This window comes from Geospiza fortis, unplaced genomic scaffold (genome assembly GCF_000277835.1).
Source record: "Geospiza fortis unplaced genomic scaffold, GeoFor_1.0 scaffold171, whole genome shotgun sequence".
In the NCBI taxonomy this organism is placed as follows: Eukaryota; Metazoa; Chordata; class Aves; order Passeriformes; family Thraupidae; genus Geospiza; species Geospiza fortis.
This window is the reverse complement of record NW_005054313.1, coordinates 2,691,883-2,710,108: the sequence shown is the minus strand read 5'-3', so window position 1 is coordinate 2,710,108 and position 18,226 is coordinate 2,691,883. Positions and strand designations below refer to the sequence as shown.

At 40.9% G+C, this 18,226-nt stretch overlaps 1 protein-coding gene across 1 annotated transcript in view; it reads right to left on the bottom strand.

Annotated features, from left to right (window-relative positions):
- Nucleotides 1–18,226, bottom strand: part of HDGFL3 (HDGF like 3) — a 59,808-nt gene extending 41,582 nt beyond the window's left edge. The window contains exon 1 of the mRNA XM_031055893.1: nt 18,184–18,226. Within this exon, the coding sequence (XP_030911753.1) occupies nt 18,184–18,226 (43 nt within the window). The remainder of the gene's footprint in view (nt 1–18,183) is intronic.

Here is an 18,226-nt window from a genome sequence, read left to right as displayed (position 1 = left end):
CCTGTTATTTTCTAGGTACACAGATCGGTTTCTATGAAAATAGGAGAGCAGAGAGCGCTCCAGTCCCGCCCGGCCCTCCCTTCCCCGCTGAAGCATGACATGGTTCTTTATGCGCGCCCGACATGGAGGCAGGGCGGCGAGGAGAAGCCGGCCGGGGCTGGCAGCAGCACTCCCGCTTCCCCCGGGCAAAAGGGCCCGGCCCTTGGGCCTGGGAGTGCCCTGGCCCCGCTGTCACGGAGGCCCAGGCCCAGCACGGACCGGCCCCTCCGGGTACTTGCACACCCATCCTGAGCCCTCCCCATGCCAAGCAGCCTGAGCACACCCTAGGCAGCAGCCTGGCTCCTAAGCACAAGGTTGTCCCAGTTTCTGTACCCAGCCTCTCCTCCACTGCCTGACCCTCCACCTGCCTTCTCGGCTTGAAACGAAAACCCACATCCACCAAGCCATGGACCTAGGAGCTGCACAATGGTGATGTCCCCTCACAGGGTGTTTGGGATCTCTTGCTTGCCAGGTGATGCCAGTTTTTCCCCGTGGAAGGGAAGCCTTGGTAACTCACAAATCCCAGATATTGCTGCTTTTACCATAATGTTATCAGTTCAGCTGTAATGTTCAAACATCAATTATTATTGACATTTATTATACTCAAGTACTTTATCTAGTAAAACTAGATAAGCACCTGCCAGGTGGGTCACAAGCAGCAAAGTTTAGGAAAGGTTTTTCTGCAGGTCTGGCTGAAACTCTAGCAATAGGTTCCACAACCACTCCCACATTTAAGACGGCAACTGTCCTCTTTGGGTTTAGGGAGACAGCTCTGGCTGACACTTCCCCACTCCCAAGGAAAGCACCTGGCCACAGGCAGTTTCTGCTGATGAAGAAGGAAATAGATGGCTGAAGACTCTAGGGTCACATTTTGGGGAGGGAGTAGATGGACCACAGAAAGCACTTCCAGTCTGCAATGGCTGGTAATGGCAGAAAAATAAATAGATGCTTCTTCTAGCACCTGTTCCTGGGCTGGCACAGGACCAAGAAGACTTGTTTTTTATGGTAGCCCCAGATGTGGCTCTGGAGCCCAAATGCTGCTGCTGCTAGTATGTAAGTCAAGAAAGTTTTCACTCTGGGTCATAAAAAAGGATAAGCACTTCACTGTTGGTGGAAGCACTGCTGTAAAATCATTAGCTCAGGTATCAGTAGCAGACTAATAATGGAAAAAGAATTCCAAAAAGCTGGATAAACATTCAGATAATTATCCTGCACTGTGCTCAGTGCTGTTACCTATTCTGAAATACTGATCAGTGACAGGGTTGCCAGTGCAGCCACCTGCAGTATATACATCTGGCCAAACAGCTCACTTTCACTTTCATATCAAATAGGATTTTGTATCCTCTTAAATTGATACCTAATTCCCTTCAGAAAAATGTAATATAAAATCTCTGACTATAGAAGCTGGGACTCTGATCTGACTCTCTCCAGAATAATTCTATGTGCTGTCTTACACACACAGGATTACCTCCCCAAACCAGCCTTCAGTCTTCCCTCCAGAATATTTACTAGAGAGGTGGAGCTGCCTTTTTTTTTCTTTTGTTTTAATGCATTGTTTGCTTTTCATCTCAGATATGAATAGCTCTTTCTAGTAACTTATTTAGTGACCTTAAATCAGAAAGGAGCAGGATGTGTGCCAGTTAGTTGCAAAAGGGAAACGCTGCACTTTATGTACACACCCAAACAACAATGTATTGCTAATGTCAAAATAGCAACATTTGAAGTGACTAGATACAGAACTGAAACATCTCATGGCAATGTGCACATTTGTATTTCCTTCTGTCCCAACACTGGTGTCTGCAGAGAATGCAGTGAAGGGTTTCCAGTCTGCAGGGAAGATAATCATATACTAGAGCTCCAAAGAGAATTCATCCCGTGGACATGCAAGGATGCAGCTCTCTTTTTCTTGTGAATAGACTGCAAAGAATAAATGAGTTGCTAAGGTAAAAACTTTGTTCAGGTTTGGCCAGCTGAAAACTCTTAAAACACTCTGCAGATAGTTCCTCCATCAAGCTACGGTTAAGATGCTGGGAAAAGATGGAGAAGAAAAAAAGCAAATTTCCTTGCTGACAAATGAAAAAACAAATCAAATGTTCCACACATTAAGAGGAAAGTAAAGAACATTGGCACAAAACTCAAAGGATTTTGGTAGTGTGCATAACCCCCTCAGCCACTCATCACAGCATACAAAGCCTGAGATCTCCTGCTAGCTCACCTGTATTCTGTTCCTTTCTCTTCCCTTACAAAGGAGAGTTCATCTACTTCTTCCGTATGGAAGTGGAAAAGAAGAGTGACGAGAGTTTCTTCCAAACACTTCAAGAGCAGTTTCAGATCATAACAGGGAGTGGAGGGGTGCAGAGGCTTGCTTATAGATGTACTGCATATACATGGGCCAGGTCCTAAGTCTACAGAAGCCAAGAGCTGGGTCTGCTTTGGGCACAAAGATCAGCAGGTCACAGAGGCAGCAGCAGCCGTGTCCTTACAGAGCAAGAGAGACCTGAGCAGGGATGGGTGTCTCCTTCTCCCTAAACTGCCCAGCATGACCATACCAAGTCCTCTCTCACTTCCCCCTCTGCCAGCCAGGTGCTCTATTCCCAGAGCAGGGCAGTATACACGAGTATGAGCAGGGGAGATTGTGATGACAGGCCCAGCAGGACCATGAGGGAGATGGCAGGGCCAGCAGTGTGGTCAGCAGCGAAACCCTGAGTCACCCAGGACAGATGGAGTCTGAGATAACTGCTCTGAAGTCATCACCACACTACTGAATTTTGATTTCCCCATAATTTCCAGAAAACAGTGTTCTTAAGCTATTGAGAATCTTTCAGCTAGTTCTGATAATTTTCCCCCAATTCACATGAGGAAAAGAATAACTATACACTCCTGGTTGAAAACTTTCATAGTAAAAGGATTTCATTGATTTGAAAGTGTAGATCAATCTTTAAGAAGAGAGCATGTGGACAAAAACGACCTAATTTCAAAAAAACCTTCCAAAGTCCTGAATAAATTTTTAAACATACCTAAGTTATGCATTAAATACTCCATGACCATGGTTTTGCACACACCTGTTTGCATGCAGACAGTCTGGAATGTGAATCCTGTTCATGCTGGTTTCCTGCACTTGCCATTTTTTGAGAAGCTGCCTATATTGTGTCTGTCGAAGCCATGTGGATTATTACATTTGCCTCTAACATTCTGTCCCTGACCACCTTACAATTTTTGCTTTCCCTGCTGAAATATCTTCTGAGATCAGACTGAAAGTGTTCTGCAGCATGGCCATCTGTACAATCAACTTTACTGTTAGATAATGAAATAAAACTATTTATTTTTACTTACCTACCTGTGGCTGATATAATTCTCTTTCCTTCTGCATTTCCTTTTCCTGTATGTAAAAATGTGTCAGTAATGATTACCATGATTAGTATTTTGCCTATGAGACCACGGTAAAGTAGTGCTTCTCTGTTAAATATTTTAATAGGAAATTGTTCTGAGTCACAACTGAACCATCCCCCTGTGCAAGACATGTCTGAGAGCTCTGTCTGAAATCACAGAGCTACTTCATGTGAGGCAGAAAGAGGCCATGATGGTTTATGTCCATCCCAACATGCAAAGAAAGCCACTTACCATGCCCATTAGGATATTCTTAATTACTGGAGATAAGAAGCTCACCAGGGGATCTCAAGCTTTCTCTTTAATAAGCTTAGAAGGGAGAAGGGCATGTATCATAGCTGGAGCAAGTTATCTATACCCAGTTTCATGAATCTTCTTATGTTATACACTCCTAATCATATTAAATTAGACAATCTTTAAGGTGATTGCTTTACATGTTGCAGAGGTGTGAACACCTATCCTAGAGGCAGAAGAGATAGAAGTACTTCAGTTAAAATTAACTTTCTCTCTGACTGGGAGCTTTCCACTTGAAGATGGAAAGGTTTGTATGGGATGGAAATGTTATTAGCAAGTATGCATTGCTGCCATTCCTTATTCTCTACAGGCATTTCAGCTAAAGCTACAGCAGGCAAAAGATGCCTACAGTCAGTGCTGCTTAACATGTTCCAACTCAAACCTCTGTTTCTAGTTTCTAGCATATCTTTCATAATTTAACTATTAGAATTGAAATTTTCAATGAATCAAAACTCTTCTGACAATGACAGTAAAAGAAATAATTGTAAAATTATCAAATTTCCAGGTACCATATAAACATAGCTGAGTTTTAAGTGTCTGAAAAGCATTTGTACACACTCAACAGCGATTAATAAACAAGCCTCATGTTCTGTCTGGACTAAACATGCTCTAGGCTAAAGTGAATGTGATTCAGCTCATGCTGGAGATGACTGTGGAAGCAAAGCTCATGAGAGGAAAAAATGGCTCTCCATGAGAGAACTGGGGAAAGCTGCAAGGGAAACAGGAACTAAAGCCTGGAAAGGATGTGAGAAAAGCAGAAAGGGATTAAGAAAGAAAGGTAAAAGCAGACATGTGTATAAGAACACAAAGATTTCAGTGTATCTGAGTATAAATCAAGAAAACCTGCACATCATCTAACAAAATTCTGTAGCCCAGTACATCTCATTCTCTGCTGGCAAGTTCTCCATACAAAGACTAATGACCTGTCACTGTGCTGTCAGTTAGCTCATCAGCTTATGTGGAAATCCACACTCAATTCAAAGGTATTGGACTTTATGACTTACCAGTCTCTTCAGTGGAAACCAGCCTGAGATTTTCTGTGGGGGAAAAAAATAAACAAATCAGAAGGAAGTTTTTAAAGATTGTATCACAAACCTTTCCAGCAACCTGAGTATTTCCCAACATTAACTACCTGACTTTGCAACTTCACTGCTTGAATTTTCTCTTGTGGCATGTGAAATGTTTTAGCAGCCATTTATTGAGAAACACTCATAAAACTCTAGTTCTTCCAAAAGCATTTTGCATGCTATGAAGATTATCTTGATGGACAGAAGTTGCACAATTTACTTTGCTGTTCCCATAATTCTATGTGTTTGTTATAGATATTATTCATTGCAATGAAACTAGTGACTCTCATTTCCACTTGATTGCTAATCTATAAAATCCTTCTTCAAATGACCAGGTGAGACACTTCACCTTTAAAACTATAAAGCCATAATACCTAAGAAAGAAAACCTGCAACAGATATTTCTCCTCTGGACAAATATTTCAGATGTGCTGTCTAAAGTCTAAGAGATTTATTGGGTGAGAAGTATGTTGAGAGTTGACAAGAACAATAAATTTAGTGCCAGATTCGTGACACTTACCCCATCCTAGTTTCCCCTCATAAATACTGGAGAAAAGGATTTCTATCACATGCCCTCTGGTACATTCATCAAAATGCCTTTTGAAATGTGAATTAATGAATAATTACATCCCAACATGGACAACAGAACATATTTATATAAGGAGATTTGTAACTTCACTTTTGTATCACCTGAATGACAGTGTCAGAAGGCAGGAAACAAAAAGAAATAATGCAGCTAGCATGCAATTTCTGGAGATTGCTGCTGCTTTGCACCATAAAACCCCTCTCAAGAGCAGCAGGATTTGATGATGGGATGTGCCTATTGCTCAAGAATTCACACTTCCAGAACCCAAGCCCTGAATATCATCTGTTGTGCTGCAGTCTAATACATGTGTGTTATCACAGGGAAAAAATAAAAAATATCTGTCAGGAGTTTCTTCCTGGATAGGTTGGCATCAGCAAGAGTTTAATAGAAGGCAAACTAAATGACACAAGACTATGATCCCAACCGTGTTGAAATCAGCAGAAAAACTCTTAGCATGTGCCCTCTGAAACTTTCTTCAGATCATCCTTCTCTATTCCATGGGCAACATCTGCAAACTCTCAGTGACTCAAATCACTACATTGGGTCTTATGCCCATCTCCCTCCATGTCTTTTACCTAGGCCACATCCAAACCTCACTGTCTTCCTTTTTCCATGAGCAGTTTTCATCTCTGTGAAGGCACTTTTCTCCAGAGATGACCTCTGTAGACCTTTCTTGACCTTTCCCATCCACATGCCCTCTTTCTCCAGTTCATGTGAAGCAGTGCCTTTGAGGATGTGGCCATTCTTTATAAACACTTTGCTTTGCTCAAGAGTCACTTGGAAACATCCTCTCCCTGTCATACCTGTGTTTTACACCTTGGCTCCACAGGACTGAGCATCCTGCTGCTGCTTCATTGTGGGTTAACTCCAGTAGGCAGCCAAGTCCCACACATCCCTGTGGGGTCAGCACCACTGGTCACAAATCCAAAACACAGCACTGTAAAGCTACTGTAAAGAAAATGAACTATATCCCAGCCAAAACCAGAACTTTTTTTCACCTTACCAGCGCCATTCTGCCCAGACTTAATACATCATCCCTCTGGCACCTGGATGATGAGTCCTAAAGGGGACCTGGGGGTAAGGACTGAGATACTGCTGGGTTTGAAGCATTGAGAAGAGTCCTCAGGCTCTGTCGTTGTGGTGATGCTGAGGGTGATGACCACCTTGGGTGCCAGGATGAAAACAGGCATGAAGAAGTGCCCGGGGAAGTGGATATAGATGATATTACACCTGATGGGTTGCAAGGGAAGTCATCACTGATCAGGCAGAAAACATGGCAAGTTACCTTCTCTCCCTTCATCATTCCCAACAAATAAAGACACAGTTCCCTGGGCAGCCATTCCTTTCCTCTCCAAGGCACATGGGAAGCTGGGATGCAGGGACCAAAGTGGCTGAATCCACCACCACCACCACACTTTGTCTGACATGCTATTGCTTAAACCTTGTGGTGTACCCTTAAAGATCAGCACACCACTCTGCACAATGCAAGAACTGGTTCCAGCTGCTTCCCATGAGAACTTCTTAAAAGCACATTTCTTCACACATTCCACATAGCCTCTACCTCCAGATCATGTTTCTTGTGATGGCCTGTGAGTCTGCCCCTTCCTACTTACATCTTGTCATGTGGCAGCCACATGTTGATTGTTTCTCCATTAACCAAACCTAATATCCTGCTCACCTATTTGTCTCTCAGAGATCTGTACTCCTGCTCATGACGTCCTTTTAAGAATTGTAACCTCATTTCTTTTGAATTCCTTTCTCAAAACTCCATCTCTCCCAGAAAACCTAGGATAGCTGATTAGGTCTACCACACCTCTAATGAGTGAGGGTTGGCATCAGAGCCTGGAATTAAGTGGTACAGAGGCTTAAAAGGTCAGGAGTAAGTTGTGGAGGAGGAAAGGAAGTTAGTTAGTATGCTTAATAATAACAATTAAGATTAAAATGTATAATTAATATTACCTTGCCCAGTGTTTCAGTGAGCCTTTGTTGTATAATGTATCTTTTTCCCCACAGTCTGACTTTGTTTTTTTCAACACTGCCCTCTTCAAAGAAGGCCTCTTCTTCTGAGTTTGAAAAGTTACACGTTTATAAATAATAAATACTACAATGAAAAATCAGGGCTACTGCACTTGCTAGCAAACAGCCAATATGCACTAGGTCTCTTGGAAGTCAGAGGTCTTTTCTGCTGCTGTTTGTGCCACTTTACCTAATTTGATGTAGTGAAGTTGCTCTTGATTTGTATCACTGAAAAACAGAGTTGCTAAAATGTAAAATTGCAATATAAATATAATATAAATATTAAAATAGAATTATAAATATTGCAAAATAATACACATCCTAGCAGATGTGGATTATTTGGAGAGATGACATTATAAGCCAGGAAACATAGCTATTTCTAGACAAGTGACAGCATTACTATGTAATTAGAACTAAGAGGCTTCATAAGGAAATGGCTTGTTTCTGTCCATTTACTTATATTCTTCCTTAGCTGTCACATTTAAGTGGATGCTATCTTACTGAACATGAACCCCAGTTCAAACCTTCCCACTGCAGCTCAGAGAAATACAATGTTTCAGAAGAAAAATTATAACCGATCTTCAGTGAATAGAGACAGCAAAGGACTGAGTATATTGCTGGAAGACAAACATAAAATATTTAGGCTGGTTAGTATTAAGAAAGTCAAAGTGAATGTCATGAGATGAAGCAGCCAAACAGAATTGGCAAGGATAGTCTTATAAGGGAGAGGTATTAATAGACTGCTACTCCCACTGGACATGATTCTCCTATCTTAATCAGGCAAACCTCCCACTAAAACTTTCAAAGGGCATAATGCCAGTCCAGAGCTGAGCAGGAACTTTGGGACCAAAAGTGAAACCCAAATCTTCTGTCCATTCATGTAAGGCCTTTGTTAATTGCTGGTCTGCATCCTCCCTCTGCAGCTTCATGGGCCTGGCAGCTTCTCTGCTGGGCAGCTGCTAGCCCTCTGAAGATAGAAGTCAGAGTTTGTTGCCAAGTGGGCCATGGTGCCTAAACAGGAGAAGTAGTCTGAACATTCACAGCTGCTTTTTGCCATCCAGTGATCAACAGTGAACTTCTGGAGCATGGCTAGCAGAAGATGGGTAGAAAGGCAAGAGTTGATACAAGTGGTTAGGCACCACAGACCTCTAGTTAAAGTGTGCTGCCCCACAAGCCTCAGTTTAAGCAGAGCTCTGGACCTACATGTTTTTGGTTTTTTTTTTTGACCTGCTACAGGAAAAGATCAACTTTTCCATACGTCTGTGTGAAGGAAAAATCTCAGGCAGCAATAGTATGAAACTGAAATGAGCTGCAGTTTGCTTTCCCATGCAGTGTCCTCTTCTCACTCCCAGTCTTCCAGGACAGTTTTTACCTTACAGTTGTAGCTTAGGGAACCCATAGGATATAGAATTCAGCATCTAATATAAAAGGATTCAAACCAATATAAACTATTTACATGCATGTCAGTATTGTCCACATAACATAAAATTAACATTGTTAACAGAGGATAAGAAGAATTGAGATTCAAGGCAGTAATATAAACAAGTAACAGCAGTCTGTTCTATAACCACAAGCTGTAAGTTATTTTACATCTAGTACTGGCCATTATATAAACTTTGTGCAATTTGTTTGTCTGTTTCAGCAATGGGACTTCAAATTAACAGGAAAAAGATGGTTGTAGTTTGTGTTAATTTCCTCAGGTTAATAAAGTGTCAAATTAAAGCAAGGAATTAATTTTTCAGCAAATATGTAGTTTACAATAATTGTAGTTGTAACAAAGGTCAATAGACCAAATGGCCCTGTCTTGGTGCAACTTTGCTGAGGGCAATACAAGAAATAATTTGGCCACTGTGTATCTGGTGTACCCAGTTCTCTGCTGCACAAGGCAATGAAAGGAAACACACTCACACAAGCCTGCTGAGTGCAAAGCTCCCATAAATGCTCACTGCACTCTTGCACAACCAGCAAGATCCTGCTTCCGAGTTCTCTGGACAGAATTCCAGCCTTAAAAATACTATGTAGTCCTGCACATTTATAGACTACTAATGAAAAACTGGTAGATGAAATTTATACTACATGTTGTTTAAACTGTGTGTATATATATGATGTAAAGTGGTATGCAGTGAAGTATATACACACATGTAAAGCCTCAGACATTCCTTTATTTCACTGCATGTGAACTCACTTTCTCACACACTCACACTGTAAGGAAACTACTGGTCCTCACAGATCCCCAGCATTTCTGGGGGGCTGGCAAGGTCCAAAGGTCCTAGTAGCTCACTCTGCCGCATGTTTGCCTTTCCACAAAAACATTTGCTAGGAAATCTATCACCTTCAATGCAGCACCATCGTGTGACATGACAATAAAAATGTTTATGTGCAGTCTCTCTCACTGTTTTCCAGACAAAAAAGTTGGAATGAGGATACTGCTGTACCCTCTCTTTTAACTACACCCCTCATCCCCCCCTTTTTTTTTGGCAATAGCTTTGATCCTTTACAAGTGTCCTTATGTCAGTAACCACTCTGGTTTGGATTAAGGACAAATGCTCCAATTCCCTCATTTTTTAGTGAAGCACTCATGCAAGCTCATTTGTTGGAAGCTTGTGATTCAAACACTTAAAAACTAGGGCTTTGAGCAACTAAATATTTGCTTTCAGATTCATGGCATGTTCATTGTTAGGCAAGTCAAAGGCTGCTGCCTCACCACACAGCATGGTCAGCTCCAGTCTTCCATGGAATGGGCAGTGGCATTTGGAGCTGCTGCTGCAGAAGTGAGCAGAAGCCAGGTCAGAACATGTACAATTATTACTGCAGTTGATGGGACTCTGGGTTATGCTGTGATGCCCCTAAGGCCTGGAGCTGTATTGTCACTGTCTATCCATATACTGACTGAATCACTCAGATGTCCTACAGGAAACTCCAGAAATAAATGACTGAGTAGAATGAATGCTGCAGTAGAGACATCTCCATTTGAAACAGCCCATGGAGACAATGTAGACACTGTTACTTCAAAAGGCTGAAGATGCCATCCCTTGACTTTGTGTCACTGTGCATTGGGATATGGCTGGGCAGTGTCAACAGCTGAATCTCTACTGGATTTAGTGGAGTCCTCCCTTTCCTGGCTAACAAGACTGCTGGGGATAGGTTTGCTTTTAAAATGTTAATTTATTCAATTTTGAAGTTCCAGTGCTGGGCTTTTGTTTTTGGGTTGGTCTGAATTCTTCATCTAGGAGAAGGTGTCAATATGGTGACAAAACTGGCTTAATTTCTCATCTGTAAAACTTACACAAATCCCACAGCTCCGCCCTATATTATGGCATACACACATGCACTCTTGGCCCATGGCTCCTGCTATGGAGAGGGTAAGGTTTTCCTATCTTTTGGTGGGTTTTGTACTATAAGTCAGGGAGGCCCAGCTGAGGGCTCCTGCACTATTTAAAAGGATACTGCAGGGCTGTTTTAGTGTAAAAGTAAAAACAGATGACACTATGTGAAAAGGGCTTCTTACTTGCTTGCCAAAACCTCTACAATTTCGAAATTCAGCTATGTATCTTTTAATATTCACTTCTGTGATCATTTGTAACATACATACACTTTAAAGTGGCCTCCAAGGCTTTCTAAACATTCTTGCTTTCCGTTGTACTTCTAATCCTCTTATTTGTAGGGTGAAAGGAAGATAATGTTGGCTTTCTCTAAAGCTGGCTTACTTTCAGGAATATATGTACTATGACTCTTGCTTTCCTTACAATGCTAATGATGTGCATAACAGGTAAAAATACTATTAAAAATGGGTATTTAGAAGAATTTGATGGGCTACATGTTCCTTCCATCTGCAATCTCAATTATTTCATCAGAGTTGAGCACAATGATGTAAGTAAACTTCTGCCTAGTGCTTGATCCTCTGTAAAATAATGGAGCCAATTTGCTGCTTTGTACTGACATCCTAAGCTGGCCACGTTTCTTTATGAACATTGATTGTAATGCCAAAAAATGCTCTAATTATTTTCAGTTTGAATTACTCAACCTTTTAGAATATTTTCTGAGGATGACATGGAAACCAAGCACTTGGAACATCTTATATTAATTTTTCTCCTTTGACACTAAAATGGCCACCATGGTACTTAAGTTACCAAAAATGTCAATGCAGATCTGAATGCTCACAGGAATAAGCAGTAGAAAACTCAGTAAAGACATGGTTTTGAAAATGTTATGGTGGAGTATATGAAAAATTTAAAAAATTTGTTCTGCACATGTGTAACACAGCCCAGTGGAGCCTATGCCTGTGACAAATGTTTGTCACAAAATTTAAGTACAGACAGGTTATAAAAACTGATGGTATCTGGAGAAATGAACAATATTCAGGCCTAATATCACAGCAAGCATTATCACAGTGTGAATTCTATTTATTACTAGTGAGAAATAATGTAAAATAGTTTTGAGTGATTTATTCTGGCATGACAGGGAAACTAATCGATATGAATGCAACTCTGTATTTTAGGGAATACATTCTTTTTATTTTAAGTATTCCAGGCTGCATATTCTATCTACCACAGAAAACTAGTGTTAGTGTAGATCCATGAAAAGTCAAACAATGTTTTAGGAAGGAGGTATTAGAGGACATAATTAAATATCAGCACCTGGGTCAATGGCCTCTTTGTGTAAGACAAAAATTGTAAAACCCATAGTTTCTTCTGAAAATCAAGTCAAGCAGCCCAGGAATTCCTAAGATATATCTAGGATTAGTGTGAGAAGTGGTTTCTCAAATAATGAGGCAGAACTGAAGTCCGAAAACTGAGTGAGAAGGAATTTTGTACAAGCAGTTACATACAGAGGCTGGAGTTTGTGGTTGGCTGCTGGATGAGAGAGCTTTAGGCCAAGATTATCTGATTTTTTCTTTTAGAAGAAAGTATGCGACTCTTGGTATTCTCTAAATAAAGACGTGTGTGAACTGAACTAGTTCACAAGTATTCAGTATTGACTGTGTCAGCAGGAGCAAGAATGTGTTTGTATGAAAATTAACTGATAGAAACATTAACCAAGGGAACTATAAAATACTACCAAACTGAGATTCCTAAACTGGGCTTTGGTCTGAGGATAAGACAAGAAACTTTTTGCAGATTTTTTTTTTAAAGAAAAATGGGAATTCCACTGAGAAGCTTAAGTTTAGAAACTAATATCCCAACCTCTACAAGATGTCTGTCAAACTGTCACTCACATTGAAAAGTACACCACCATTCCATGTACACATGGCCACCAGCTACACTCTGCTGAGTTTAAAGCAGAGAAAACTGCAGTTGTAAATGTCCAGGGAAACTGCTGAAATGCATCTACAATGTATGTGTACTATGCAGCTGGTGGAGATGCTCTCTTTGAGCATGACCAAAAACTTGAAGGCAGTAGAAATCTTTCCATTAACTTCTAAACTTTTCACAGGGGCCATTTTACAGCATAATTTACTCCAAATTGCATTGATTATACTGCTTGTAGCTCTGTACCAATGTACTGACTGATCAGCTTACACTTCTAGACATTTTTGTTGTAAATTCTTATAGATTTGGGGAGAAAATAATGCACATGCTTGTGAGTTGGATTTTCAGAAGAGTTCCTGTATTTTTAAGCTTGAATCCTGTTGTAAAGAGATGAACTTGGGACTCTTCAGCATTGTGTGTGGTGGACAGTTGTTGAACCTTGAGGGCTTTGCTGTTCTTTTTGCTCTCCTGCTGTCCCACAGCAAAAGCAGTTTCCTTTTCAGAAAGAGGAGGCCAATGCTTATGACAGCTACCAAATTTTGCAAACTACTGGGAAAAACTATTGGGTCAAGCCCTGCTTTAGCTTCATTGAACCTGCTGTGAGCTGAGGCGCTGACACTGTACTGCAATCTGTCCATTGTGTCCAAAAGCACAACTATTGATAAAGGAAAATATCCATGAGGAAGCTTCTGCAGGACAGACTAGCACAGGAATTGTGGCTTCAGCATCTCACTGATCATTTGTTGATGCAGGGAATGGCTCTCTCTGAAGCTCCTCAGCACGTGTTGGTGCTGTACCATGGTGCAGATGTCAGGACTTGGCCACTTGGACTTTCTCTTCTCCCTAGGGTCCCTGTGTTAGCCAAAGGTGTGCCCCAGCACAGCTGTCACCAACACCACGGACACACTGCTGTCTGCCAAGGCACTGCTGGGTCAAATGGACTGCTGCTTCCCATAGGCTGCTTGGAGGGTTGCCATTGTTGTACTTGTCTACAGATCCAAGTTAGGTTGTTTATTTTCTTTAAAGAGTGTAATGCAGCTCTGCTAGAAAGGACAGAGAGAAAAGCCACATAAAAAATATCAATGCTGCTGTTAATGTAGTCCTTCCCAGGCCTCTGACCTTTCTCACCAGGGGGGTTTTCCAAGCTTTGTTCCAAAATACAGATCTGTATTTCCCTGAAGTACTGAACAATTTCCACCAGAGGTCTCTGTCTACTAATAATTCCAGTCTGGTAGGATTGCTTATGCACTGCAGGGTTCCCAAGTCAGTGTTAGGCTTTGTCTCTTCACAGGAATAAGGAACAAAAGCAAGATTTCCCAAATCTGAGTGCCTGGGAAATCATCATCTACTTTACAGAGCAGTAATATCCATCTGTTACATACACAGAGATTTTCAAGAAAGGTCTCCTTATATAAGTTATTTAAATAACTCTCTTGAGCACATGTAGCCTATCTATCAAAACCAACATTTCAATGGATTTAAGAATTAAGAGCACTTCATCAGAGTGCAGAAACTGTAAATATCCTGCTTTTACATGCAAAACAGGTAAGTTCATTTGAAGCAAGGAAAAGAAACTTCTGTCTTCTCAGAGTGTACTGTGATCCCTAAATTCAGATATAACTATGCTCAGGGGGAACTGCTCCAAGAGACATTTAGCTTTCATGCTACAATATCTTTGCATCTCATCTGGCTTTAATACAAGTGTATCATCTGCTTATGACAAAATTATTTATTTTTATGCCTACATTCTCCTGTCTTTATTTTATTTACTAACCTACTTCACTCTATGGGATGCACTCAAAAAATGCAAGGTGCTAAAAATAAGGATTAAACATTTCTGCCTTGAGGTCTGGTCTCTAATTGCTCTGTGCAGCACCTCAATTTACCAAGAAACATTAAGAAGTCTCAAAGAGAGGCTCTTTTGAAGCTCAAACAATATCATCAGGGTGGGGCAAGTTCCCTTCCCTCACCTCAGGAAAGAACTTTATCCTTCTCTGTGCCAAGACATTTGCTGGTGTTTTGTTGTGGCAGAGGATGGTGTGACATGAGAATCTTGCAGCAGAACCAACACAATTTCCCCAGCTCAGAGTAGAACCACACCACCTGCTTGTGTGGCACACTACAGGCAACAAAATGCTGCTGGTGGCTGCTCACCCTGAAATCATCTCAAACATATCCTGGTGTAGCCTCTCAGCTGAGATGTGAAAGGTGCACATTCCTTTCATCTCCAGCTGTCTGAAAGCCACAGCTCCATATCTGAAATTGAAACAAGGCCAGTGACCAGTCCAGCACATCTGTGTCACCACCAGCAGCTTCTCTAAAGAGAAGACAACTGGACAAATACCATGGGAGCAAGGTCTGATCCTGCCCATCTCAGTGGGGTGACTCACAGCAGTAGTCTTTGTGGGGAATGCCTGAAGAATTACAAGCCAATTTCTTAGTAGCTCTCACCCATGTCATAAAACATACCATTACTATATGCTAATGCCATATACATACATACCTGCTCTCAGCCCCTTCATTTCTGCAAAATATTACAAGTTGGGGCATTGAAGCAGTACTGGAAGTTGCAAATATTGCACTGAAAAAAATACTGAAAACAAATTCAGCCTTAGAACACAACAAACAACAGTTGCAAGATGAGAAAATGTATTAATGGTCTTTGCAACACCTGGCACAAGTCCTGCAGCTTACCTTAGCGGAGGAGCAAAATTTACTCCAACTTACAACAGAACTCCTACTGGAGTAAAGGTGGCATTATTTGGAAGGATTGTAGGCTGAATTCCAAGAGCACTGTAATTCTTTGTTCAGCTTTGACTCACTCCCTTCTGTTCATGCACAGATAGCAGAAGGGGTACTTATTGGATGAACTGACTGATAATGTGCTCACTTACTCAGTGTCCACTGCTGTAACAATCCCTTTGGGATTAAGTGAAAGAGGAGGAACTGCTTGTGATTTAGGACAAGGAATTCTAACCAAACAGCAGGAAGTTCCACTGTGTCTCAAACTGAATATTTTAGTCAAATCAATGCCTGCACCTGTCTTCTGCTTGTAATTCACCATGAGACAGAAGTCCCTTGGTAATCTGGTAGAAATTCTTGCAGTCCTTTGAAAAAAATCACTTGCAATTCAGTAGTTCTTTGATTTGCAAACTCTGGGTAGAATTTGATTCGTGTTTCATTCACTCTTTTCCAGCAAATACCCACATTCCAGCTAAAGCTGATCCTTGTTTTGTCAGTATTGTCTCTAACTTAAGATGGTGTGTTCATTTTTTTTGGGAATGCACCTTAATCTAACCTCTCCTTCTACCTGACATTCAGCTGCAGAAATGTGTTGTGATTACAATAATGGTGAGATGACAGGCAGACCTGGCTATCAGGGTTCAATTCCAGTTCTGATACTTTGCAGTTTGAGTCTTTCCTCCTCCACAGCTGCTGCGGGCCTGGATGACATTGAAGGTACAACTCCCTCCTCTTTCTGCTCTGCCAGAGCATGTTATAACTGAAAAGCCCTGGAAGAAGCTACAGACTGAGAGAGGATTGTCTGGGAACAACACAGGGATTTAACTTGAAGCTATGGATGTAGAGAATCTCTAAAAATTATCTAAAAGTCACAACAGTATCAGAGATTCCATCTGAGGAGACTGTCCTTCCCTCCTCTAAAGCCAAGGACATCAATATTCTGCTTTAGGCCCAACAATGTTGAAAGACTATTTCATTACAGCTTGAAAGCTCTGCAGCTTTGACCCATATGATGGACCAGAATGAAGAAATGTATCGACTAAAAGATGCTTTGGTCCTGTTTTGTGTCCAAAAGAGACTCTTATGTTCACTTCATGTGAAAGAAGCAGAAAGATGGAGGAACATTCTGTCCTTGTTTAGTCTCTAAATAGAGTAAGGTCCCTCCTTTCCTGCTGCTCTAAAATTTATGGCCTTTCAGTAGCCTACAGCTACCTTCAAGAAAATAAAACAGGGCAAGAATGGACCAGGGACCCAGCAGAAGATGAGGCATAATCTAACCAGTGAAAAGGGGTTGTGAGTATTTTCCCCTTGTCTTTTTAGGAATATTCTTTCATACCAGAGAAGTTCAAACCCATCTTACCATATATCTTTTCCCAACATCTATCCTTTTGCTTTGCATCTGCTATAGCAAAAAATTTAAAAGTGTCCTTTTGTTGGGAGAGATTGCTATTGGCCTGGGAAAAAAAGACTTTCCCCCCCAAGATATTGACTTCAGCAGAAATACACACTTACTGTGTGAGAGCAGAATCTGAGAATAACAGAAGACAGAAGTGCAAAATTATCCAAGAGCTTCACTTATAAACTTGGAATGTGGTCCAGCTTTTAACAAAGTACAAGAAAACAAAAGACAAAAAGCTCAACAATAGCAAAAACATTGCCAAACAATTTGGAGATTTGTCTCACTGCTCTCATGTGAGCAATGAGATTAAAATTCTTTACTCTCAGCTTTTGAAGCCACAGACATTAAGATCTCAGCAAATATTTCGATACTTTCAGAAGAAGAAAACTCATATTTATTCTACCTGCAGATATTGGGCACAATGCTGCCATTATTTAACTGTTTTACAAAACTGAGGTCCATTAATTCAGTTACCTGCTGGTGTGAATTCAAGGCTTCTGACTGATGAGACACTGTAATTCTAACAGTCCCTGTCAATTCATGCATGATTATGTTGCACAGACAGTATTAATTTTTAAAAATTAAAAAATAATGTATTTTTGCTGTATGCTGCTACTCAAAGTTAGCACTCTAAAAGTGAGAGTCACCTTTTCAGGGCAAAAAGGCCTGAGGAAATAGGAAGGCCATCATCTGATTATGTGAATAATTCCTTATGTCACAGTGCACGTGAGAAAGATGTTGCAACATGGTCCTTGTGTAAGGATGCAAAACTGGGCTTGGTTTTCACACTGTAAACAACAGATAAAAATGGAATACTAGCAACACTTGGAATTATAATGCATTATGTTTTGGGCTGGCTGCTTGGTGGAATATGATGATGAATATTTGAACTTTCCAAAATCACATTTATTGTAAGGAGCTGGTGGCGCTAATTTCTCTAAGTTTGGGTCCTTTTCTCACATTTTTCTTCCCCACTTAGCTTTAGATTCTGTAAGAATTCTCAGGACTAAAAGTAAAATCCCTTTTTCTTCCTTTAATCAAATTATAGTTCTGAAGTTTTGCATTGGTGCCAAGAAGCCACATATTTGCTTAAGAAGAGTACAGAAATTTGTGCCAGGATCCTAAGTTGGAAAAGGGGGATGAAAAAGTCATTGTACCACACAGAAAAAACCTCAAAGTACAACCAATCCAACCACACTGTGGGTGCACTTTAAGCCCTGAAGTTTGCAATGAAAGTGCCCTTGTATGCATTAAGGCACTAGTCCTTAAGACACAACAAGGCTCTAAGTTGAAACCTGCACCAGGATGGACACAGGGTCACCCACCTGGATCCAAAAACTTAGACTATCCTGCAGGTCAAACACAGCTTCTATAAAGCTTACAACTGTCTTGAATATCCACTTACCCCTAGCTGCTTCTTCCATATGGTAACCTCCTTCTGCTAACAT